Source organism: Sardina pilchardus, chromosome 9 (assembly GCF_963854185.1).
Source record: "Sardina pilchardus chromosome 9, fSarPil1.1, whole genome shotgun sequence".
Classification (NCBI taxonomy): Eukaryota; Metazoa; Chordata; class Actinopteri; order Clupeiformes; family Clupeidae; genus Sardina; species Sardina pilchardus.
This window is the reverse complement of record NC_085002.1, coordinates 16,183,904-16,194,024: the sequence shown is the minus strand read 5'-3', so window position 1 is coordinate 16,194,024 and position 10,121 is coordinate 16,183,904. Positions and strand designations below refer to the sequence as shown.

At 42.2% G+C, this 10,121-nt stretch overlaps 1 protein-coding gene across 1 annotated transcript in view; it reads right to left on the bottom strand.

Moving 5' to 3' along the window:
• The window catches only part of fer1l4 (fer-1 like family member 4), a 38,994-nt gene that overhangs the window by 25,532 nt on the left and 3,341 nt on the right, over window positions 1-10,121 (bottom strand). Inside the window, exons 6-16 of the mRNA XM_062544958.1 lie at window positions 9,092-9,133; window positions 8,341-8,514; window positions 7,922-7,982; window positions 6,077-6,208; window positions 5,824-5,886; window positions 5,580-5,664; window positions 5,171-5,333; window positions 3,877-4,060; window positions 1,410-1,596; window positions 817-1,101; window positions 81-184 (exon numbers count right to left, since the gene is read on the bottom strand). Of these exons, the coding sequence (XP_062400942.1) occupies window positions 81-184; window positions 817-1,101; window positions 1,410-1,596; window positions 3,877-4,060; window positions 5,171-5,333; window positions 5,580-5,664; window positions 5,824-5,886; window positions 6,077-6,208; window positions 7,922-7,982; window positions 8,341-8,514; window positions 9,092-9,133 (1,480 nt within the window). The remainder of the gene's footprint in view (window positions 1-80; window positions 185-816; window positions 1,102-1,409; window positions 1,597-3,876; window positions 4,061-5,170; window positions 5,334-5,579; window positions 5,665-5,823; window positions 5,887-6,076; window positions 6,209-7,921; window positions 7,983-8,340; window positions 8,515-9,091; window positions 9,134-10,121) is intronic.

Sequence of the window (10,121 nt, the reverse complement as noted above, 5' to 3'; positions counted from 1 at the left end):
GCATATTGAAAAACATAAATTCCACACTTCAAAAAAGTTCAGTTGCTTCACAGAGGAATGTGCGAGTTGTAGTCACTAACCTCTGGTAGAGGGTGTATCTCCTCCACCTCAACAGTGACTGCTCCAGGCACCTCTGAGCCAGCATCATCCTGGTCCTCAGCAGGCCCGCTGCGGCCCATCTCCACTAGAATGGGCAAAGGGTTTAGCTTTAATTTTTTTTTAAGGGTTAAGTTACCTTGTATCCTTGTATCCTTAATATGACTAGTCACTGCTTCACTCATTTGACAAGGTGCTAACATTCTGGCAAGCTGAGTTGAGTCAAACTCAAACTCGAGTGCTCTGTTCTTTATTATTCTGTTAGCATATAGTAACCCTCTAGCTAAAAGGGAGCTTTAGGCTAACTGGCCTAACCTACTTCCAGTTAATTATGCTAAGCTAGGCAAACGGTATCAGACTGCATTATTGCATGCACAGAGAAGAGATGGGTATGTATCCTCTCATCTCTCTCTCTAACTCTTGGTTAGACAGCAAATAAACTAATTTCCCCCAAAAGTTGGCGTGTTCCCTTAACTCACATGCTAACGTGACTAATGACATAAACAGATGTGCCCAAACACAATCTTGGCAAGAAACCGGGGAGATAAATAAGCCATCTTTCATAGGGCCCTTGTACATTAAATACTGGAAGACAATTTCAACACACAAACTTTTTGAACACACACACACACACAAAAACATTTCCATCACACACACACAAATATTTACCAACACACAGCACACATACAAATCCACAGACACACACTTCTCAGAACTCACCATCCTGGTCTTTCTTCTTCTTTTTCTTCTCTTTGGACTTCTTGCTCTTGCGTTTGAGAGACAGCTTGCCGAGGGCACTCTTGACTGAGGACCCCAGTCCCTTGCTATCCACCACAGGAGAGGGAGATGAGTACACCTCCACACTCAAAGACAGCAGCAGCCGGCCCCGGTAGAAGATACCGTCGCTCAGTCCCTCGTTCAGGGCCCTGTGGATGTCCCTCAGGGTCGAGTTTTGGGGAGACCCATACAGGTTGATCCAGGAGGGGCCGAAGGTTGGGTTGAACCCTGGGCGATGATGGAAAGGTTTGACTGAGCGGAGTGGAGACTTTATGATTAAGACATAAAATGACTGAATTCATTACACACCAGAGAATATGTTGTCTACAGTGACAACACCTGACTTGACCTGACACGAGTTTCAGTTGGTGTTTAACATGAACACTGAATTCTAAAAATCAAATTTATCAGAAATTATTCTTATCAAATGAACTACAAAACTACAGAGTGTGTTAAAGTAGATGAGATGGCCAAGAGCAAAATCTAAGACTCTGTCCCTCAAGACATGAGCGATTCCTTGCCCCCCCTATGTGTACCATTCCTGTTGTGGTTGGAGATCTGTTGTAGATCCAGGAAATGGGTGGCCACAGCAATGTCCCCAAAGTTGGCATCATCCAAAATCTGGACTTTGAGGCGTCGGGCGAGAGGAGGGAATTGCTCGATGAAGGAGATCTGCTCATTCCACTCTGGGGCATTGGTGTTGTCTTCCACCGACGTCTCGCCCTGATTGACACAGACACAAGCACAACTAATCCATGGCACGGCATCTAGGCTGTGACGAACACTTCACTCTTGCCCAGTACATTCAACATGAGTTTGTTGTTGTTTACTGTTGTTCTGCCCAGAATAGATTATAAAGAGCCGTGATGAGAGCATCTAATTGTTCATTGGGCAAATTAGCTCAAAGGACAATCATCTGTCTTCATTAGCATCTATGTAATTGCTGTTCCAAGTGAACGCTACGAAACCGCCTCCATTTCTCACTGCTTGACTTTGTGGATATGGGTTCCTAATTGCCCCAGCAAGGCCCTGTGGCCCAGTAAGTGCCTGCCTCCCTCCTCTACGTTCCACCTGCTCCCTGCCCACTGAACCCACGACAGCCTTTCAAGCCTCTCACTTTTCACGCCATCACTCGCCAGCCAAAGCCTCTCGGGGCGGACGGCATCCGCCTGCCAGGGATTACTCTGATAATGAGAAATTTTGGACTCGGTGCTGACAGATACGGCTGGTGTCTGAAACCGCTGTTTCTTTCTGCTTCTGTCTCCAAATATCTCTCTCACTATCTCTCTCTTACCCTTTTTTTTCCATAAGGCTTCATGTTAAAGGGATAATCCGGAGTGAAATGCACTTTAGATCAATTTTTCGGACTATTGGGAGTACATACGTTGAGTTGACACCAAAATCATGTCATTCGGATGTATTTTGAGAAAGTTCGAGCTCACCGTTTTTAGCCAAAACTCGTTAGCCTGGAGGTGACTCGGGCATGTCATTTCGCCGCTACAAAACGCTATTTTTATACCTCTTCTACTGTTCCAAACAACACTACACTTACGTGGTAGTGAGTAGAGGGTCCCTAAAGCCAAACCGAAGTATCCCCACGTCTTTATGTGGTCGGATAGAGAGTCCAGAATGAATTTAATCGAGTCAGTACCTTTCCGGAAATGTCGCTGTTGCAGCTAGCAACGTTTTCACAACACTTTACTAACATTTCCGGAAAGGTACGGACTCGATTAAATTCATTCTGGACTCTCTATCCGACCACATAAAGACGTGCTGATACTTCGGTTTGGCTTTAGGGAACCTCTACTCACTACCCCGTAAGTGTAGTGTTGTTTGGAACAGTAGAAGAGGTATAAAAATAGCGTTTTGTAGCGGCGAAAGGACACGCCCCGGTCACTTCCAGGCTAACGAGTTTTGGCTAAAAACGGTGAGCGCGAACTTTCTCAAAATACATCCGAATGACATGATTTTGGTGTCAACTCAACGTATGTACTCCCAATAGTCCGAAAAATTGATCTAAAGTGCATTTCACTCCGGATTATCCCTTTAATGCTGTGTCGGCTAGCTAGATTTCGACATTTCTTTATTCCCTGTATGTTTTTCCTCTGTATTTGCTGCCCTGCCCTTTGCGGCATATTCTAAGAGAGCATTGGCTTTCAATGATGTATGTTTGTGTATGAAGATCATAAAAGTAAATAATGCCTGCTGTGTACTGAAAGAACAGACACACACACACACACACACACACACACACACACACACAACAGTGATAATATCTGACTATTTCCAGTTACATCAGATCCAGCATCCTGACAAATTTAATGTATGGCCTGAATATGGAGACCGAGGAAGAGTGATTTCAAGCCTATCGTGTTATGCAATCTATAATCCTTTCACAGGGAGGAGAATTCTTTTGAACTTAGCCACAGGCTCCTTTGCGTCTCTGTGGCTCCATCAATGCAGTAAAAAGCACTGTGCAGATAAAACTTGAAAAGAAATAAATTAGATTTTTTTTAATATGACTAGGTAGGCTACAAAAAAGTGGTCTAGAAACCATGACCATATAATGCGGTAATTACTTATACCTAATAGTGTTGGGGAAATGGCGTGCAGTGGAAGAGGAAGAATTCAGATAAAAAGCCTGCACTGCAGAGAGAAATACTGGGTTGTGTCCCTGAGATATTGAGATAAGGAGGGCAGGCAGACATGGCAGTATTGTTCTCAATCTCTCTCTCGCTCTCTACTGTGTGTTTGCCTTTAGGTCATGACTCTTAAGGAGAGGTACAGAAATGGAGAGAGAGAGAGAAAGAGAGAGAGAGAGGGAGGGAGGGAGGGAGAACAGTTCAAATACATTGGCCACAACCCTCTAAGCAAATAGACGTATATTCTGACAGCGTGTGTGTGTGTGTGTGTGTGTGTGTGTGAGAGAGAGAGAGAGAGTAGGAAAATATGATATACACACTCCCACACTGTGTGATGGAAAAAGCTCCAGGATATAGGCACCTGTTGACCAGCAAATGTGACCTGCACATAAGGGTCTATGAAGACCTTCTTCTCCTTCATCATCTTGGAGAAGCCGCCCATGAAGCCTGCGGTCATGCTGGGCAGGCCCTCGGCTCTGTAGATCTTCAGCAGGAACTTGGCCCATGGGCGCTCCGCTGGCATTCTCTTAGGCAGGAGAAGATTCCTACAGACACAACAACAACATGGAGGATTCGTTAATGCCACAGTTGTCATAAGGACACAAGAAAGATTCTACTCCCAGAGGAATGGACTGGTTGGTTTCAGCTAAAATGGCTACCGTTATAATACGGTTGTAATTTGGGATGAAGGGGATTTAATGTCAGGCCCATGTTAAACCAGGTGAGCTCCAAAACCACTAGCATGGGTGGGGACCAGGATAAAGTATAAAGTACTCCAAACACCTACCGAATCTGAGTCAATCTGTTCATTCATTGAGGGAGTTTGAAGAGATTAATGCCTGTTAGAGCTAAGCAAACAACGCACAACAACAACTTGCTAGCATTATGCAGAGTTTAATTAGCAACAAGGGAAACTCTAGGTGGCCATGTGTCTGCCTTCACTGTAATGATGATTAATTAACGGCAGCCATATGTTGCTGTTCAGCAAGGAAATTACACTGTCTGTACTTGTGTCTATCGGAAAGTTTGTATCCATGTAAATGTATGAATGGATGAATGTGTTATTATGGCAAGCTATTTAAACGTTTAATCAATGGAGGATACCACACATTTAGATATCAAGAGTTGTGCTTTGACTGGTTACAATTCCATGCCAACATATCCAAAATGTAACTTTGACTCCCGGTAGTAGCAATTGTAATAAGTAAAAAAAAAAAAGATAATTCCTCCATGCTTCTAATTACCAATATGGTGCTAGCAAGTCTAATTGGAGATATCTACAATTCATCTCTCACTGGTCACAATACCAGTGGTCACAATACTAATTCTTGACAATCAATAATTGAATTCTCACTGTTGGAAATATACATTGCGGTAATTGCGATCTTTACATTCATTACAAATAGTACACTTTTAATTGTCATCTATGTACTGTAACTAGTCAACTATGCCATTTCTGCATGTGGAAATATATATATTATAACATATTAAAATGATTTTACAGTTGTACCTGTAATGAGCATTTTAAATTCAATCTAATATCATGTCCACGGGTGAAAATGAAATCGCTACTAGGTCAGCCCTACTGCTAAATGTTAAAACAGCTTACCACATGCATGAGTACATTGCTCACAGTCCCTTATACACTCACTCACTTTTCAATGTCGTCATTCTGGCTGCTGACGGGGGGAAGACTGGCCAGGCCCATGGGGTCACCCTTCATCAGCACACTCACTGTGCACTTCACGTAACCTTTGACCCCCGTGCGCGTGTCTTTGGGGTCAGTCAGAGGGGCCCACTTCTGGTAGAATCGGTGATCTGCAAGACACATACTGTATTTAAGACCAAGAGCTGGGACCTTTCTCTCTGAGCGTCACAATTCTGGAGACCCCCACCAATCGCACTGTATTATCCATTAGGAAATGACAATAATGAAGTTACATAATACAATACAATAACTGATTGTATGTTGATACACAGCTACGCTCTCTTGAAAATGCATGTCATTAAGTTATCATATACTGTATACAATGCAAAAATGCAATCTTTGCGTAACCTATTCACCTGGCTGACTGTAGACAGTGCTGATGTCAATCTTGAAGGTACCGATGCGGGTCATCAGAAATGCCAGTGTTCGTTTGTGAACAACCTTTAACAAGGAAAACAAAGAGCAATCAATCACAACATACAGAAATATCCTAAAACATTGTGTGAGTCATATAGGAACATTATAAATGGTTTAGATCATAAATGTATGTCTACATCTGGGTTGTCTACGTCTATGTGTTATGTTTTATGTCTTACTTACTGATATCTCAATGACTTTATCAAACAACACCGCTTGAGTCTCTTGAAATTCAAACATGAAGTTCTGCAGATGAAAAGGAAGGAGAGGGGTCATCATACATGAGAAGATTGCATGGAATTTGAACTAGGTAGAACTCACTTTTAATTTTATTTTGTATTGACAGTACTCTGTGACCTTGAGAAACCAAGATCTATGTGAAAAATCGACGGAATTCTCTTTTAAAGCTTTGGACTTAGGACACGACGCGACTTGCCTCATTGTAGAAGGGGCAGTTGGTGGATTTCTGTGTGGCCGTGTGTTTCTTCTCATCACCTACTGTCACGTAGACGGCAGGATTGATGTTCACCCCGACCAGGTTCTGAGCCTCAATCACGTTCACATTTACCTGAGTGAGAAAAGGCCAGACATCAGTCATGTCAGTCTCATTACCTCCCCACCACATAGTCTACTGTCTGTGGCCAGAGGTGGTCGATTGGGTAATATATGGGTGCCTCTCATTTGGTCTTTTATACACCCTCCCTTCCTTCCTCGATCCTCGTCCTCACTGATCTAGATAAAGAATGACGAGGCGGCAACAATGTAGGGTGACCACCTGTCCCGCTTTACGTTGTACTGTACAGCAATTTTACCCTTTGTCCCGCCTCACGCAAATTGAGCATCTGTCCCGCTTTTTCGTTCGACCCTGGCCAATTGAAAATAAATACAACGATACGCCCATAGGCGTAGTGTTAACTTATGTCCAATAGTTCAAAGGAGAGCAATAAAATCGGTAGTCGATAGGCTGAGTTGTACGTCAATGAAACTGTTGCCTGGTGCATGACGCCTCCGCAATGTTGTCAAAGATCTCAAATTGGAGAGCGCGCTCCTCGGTCAGGTTAAGCAGCCATGGCCAGTGTGGCCACGAGAAAGAGAAGATGCGCTTTTAGCGAATGGACCGCAACATATAGGCTACTCTTGGCAAAGACGCATTTTGCATTTGCGTTTTTCTCTGGGGCATGGTGGAGAATACGATGTGAAGCGACATGGTGCAAGTGAGTCCTACAAAACTAGAAAAACACTCCGAGAGCGCAGATCTAAGCCAAGCGAAAACACAACCGCCTCCTGGATAACTCCCATTTAATCGTTTGTTCCGTGGGTCATTTCAGACCTTTCCTGAAAATTCCATCCATACCTTTTTGAGTTATCTTGCGAACCGACAGACAGACAGACAAACAAACAGACAAACAAGCCCCGATGAAAATAGCCTCATTGGCGGATAATAAAAAGCACATCAAAGAAATATTCTGGTTTACCTATTTGCACTGAAATAGTTCAACTTTCTATGCAAGCCGTAACATTTTGCACTATAGACTAGGCCTTGTATTTTGTTGAACTTAGGCTAGGTGGGTCTAATATTTTTTTGTGTGTTGTATTTTAAAGTGAATTTGATTCACTGAGTGCATTCTTTCAGCTGCATGATGCCTGGTCCCTTGGACAGCTGACAATTTTGATAGTCCCAATAAAGATGAGATGTTGCAAAATTAATGTTTTGTCTTTTAGCCTAGGTAGTGTCTTAAATCTTATGTCGGTAGATTAAAAAAAATGTTGCTTAGTAAATTAGATCTGGCAATATATCTTAAGTTTAAAGTTACTACGTCTGTCCCACATTGTCCCTCTTTACCATGCTACTTGTCCCACATTTTGTCTGACTGGAGGTGGTCACCCTACAACAATGGGATAGTGTATCCAGTGTTAGCTATAGATCAGTGGGAACGAGCCTTGAGGACTGAGCATCGAGGATCGAGGAGAGAGTTTGAGAGCCACCCTATATGTCAATGCCTACTTGATGTTAAGAAGTTAATTTATGTACCAGGGGCTACTTATGAATTATATTGCGATTTTGTGCATAAGGTCCTACCACCAACAACACCATTTTGTTTTAATCTGTCCCAAGGTAGGATTCAGTGATGATTTAATGGTGACTTGTTTTCTGACTTATTCTTTATTTGCTAAGAGGCAGCTTTATTTGTTAAGAACCACCTCATATTAGGTTTCTATTTTTTGCTATTTCTTCTTTCATGACAGTTTTCTCACTCTTATGGAAGACTCCTCATCTCACCTGAAAGGTCTGCAGTTTGGGTGTGGCTGCAAGCTCATGTTTTGACAAAGGCCGACAGCGACTGTGACAAGAAACACACACACACACACACACACACACACACACACACACACACACACTGGCGTTATATTATGAAGAATGTTGTACAGCTACTGAAGGAGCAGGACCACAGGGTCATCTTCCACTGTGGAATAGTTGTGTACTGTTATGAATACATTGCATACTTCTCATGAAACAACCAGAATTAACCAGAAATCCTCAAAATACTTATGGCTATATATGGCTAAGCTTGACTCGAATAACTTTTAATATTCCTCCTCCTGGTAAGTTTTTGTTGAAAGAAGTGTAACTGTGAGGTAAGCCTGAAACAGTGGGGAGGCTTCTCCCTGAAGGAAGGGTATGGTGCCAATGTGACCCACCTGAGGATGGGGGTGAAGGTGATGTTGGCAGACTCCATGTCAGCCATGTCATAATCATCATCGTAGTCGTCATCCTCATCATCCTCATCTTCGTCACCCGTTCTGATCAAACTCCGTCCAAGGGTACGGGCCTCCTGGTCCATTTTTTGTGATGGTCGTGGTGGCTGCTTTGAGCTGATTAAAGACATTAAATCAGGTCAAAAACGTTTGGGTCGAAAAAAAATTTGTTATGAATAAGATATTATTCGCTGTCTAAAAGATTGTTCTACAATCATACATATGGCTATGCAAATTGTCATTGTATCCTGAAATGTGACCAAAGGTAGCATAGCCATTTATGTCTCCCTTTCAGCAACATCATCATCACCATAAACAACAACAATAACAAAGAAAACAAGATAATTAACAATAACAAAACGTAACTACAATGTGAATTTGTAGGAATAGTAGTCCTGGGAAAAAAAATATTCAGGATAGTTGCCTACTCAAGCAGACCATCCCAAATTTGCCAAAGGTTCATATTCCCAAGCTAACTCAATACTAACCAAGACCACACAAACCATTAAGGTTACAATAATTAAAAGATAGAGGGCTATATAATAATATGCCTCTGTCTTAACTATAGTCTCTAAAAGACAGCTAAATGGATAGACATGTGAAACAGAGAACTATTGAACCATTTTCTTAACATTACATTTCCCGTTTCAGTTGTTAATGTACAATAGTTGTTAATCATAGAAATATGTCTCACCTGGGATCATCAAAGCCTGTGTTTCTGATGACCAATGCTGAACTGAAAATCAAAGAAAAATCAAAGTAAACATGATTCACTATTGTGGCAATGTGAGCATTCAAAGGCTCCTAAGTTTGAAAATGAAGTAGGCCTACTGTATCAATGACTGGCTATATTATGGCCTGGCTTACAACAACCACTTCACAACTTTAGGAAGTCCACACCTAGTAAAGGCAAATACAGGGCCCACTGAATGGGAACTGAAACAGCAGATCCTTGCAGGCACATCATATTTCTGTTGAATTTCTAGCGTTGTTCAGTGAGAGAACTCTTTTACTAATTTTGTAAGTAGCCTAGTCTTATAAGTAGTCTATAAGTAGTATTATAGTAACACTTATATTTACATACCTCAGCATACATTTCCTACTTTAAAACAATTTCTTTTAAATTCTAAGGATAGTAAATTAGTTCACTTGATTCAGGGAAAACATATTCATTTTGAAACCCTGCATCTGGTGCTGGCCTTTAAACCAGTGCTGATTCTGACCATAACAATCAAGCAATCAGTCTTTTGGATTAAACCAATCAAGTCAACTGGAGTCCCTGAAGACCACTGAATCAAACACTTCACACAGCACAACTTTAGTTTAGCTGGCTGTCGCTAGTTTTGGTTTAGCAGCTGGTCTGTTACTGGCTTAGCTGTTGGTGTGCTGCTGGTTTAGTTTTGGTTCAGCAGCTGGTCTGTTACTGGCTTAGCTGTTGGTGTGCTGCTGGTTTAGCAGCTGGTTTGTTGCTGGTTTAGCAGCTAGCCTGGTTTGTTGCTGGTTTATCTGTTTGGTTGCAAGTTTAGCAGCTGGTTTGGTGCTGGTTTATCTGCTGGCTTTGGCTACTGGTTGGCTGTTGCTTGTTCAGCTGCTAGTTAGTTGCTGGTTTAACTGCCAGTCGGTTGCTGGTTTAGCTGGTTTGGCTACTGCTTTAGCCTCTGGCTTGTGGCTGATTTAACTGCTAGTTTGTAGCTGGTTTAAATGCAGCTAGATGCTGTAGCTGT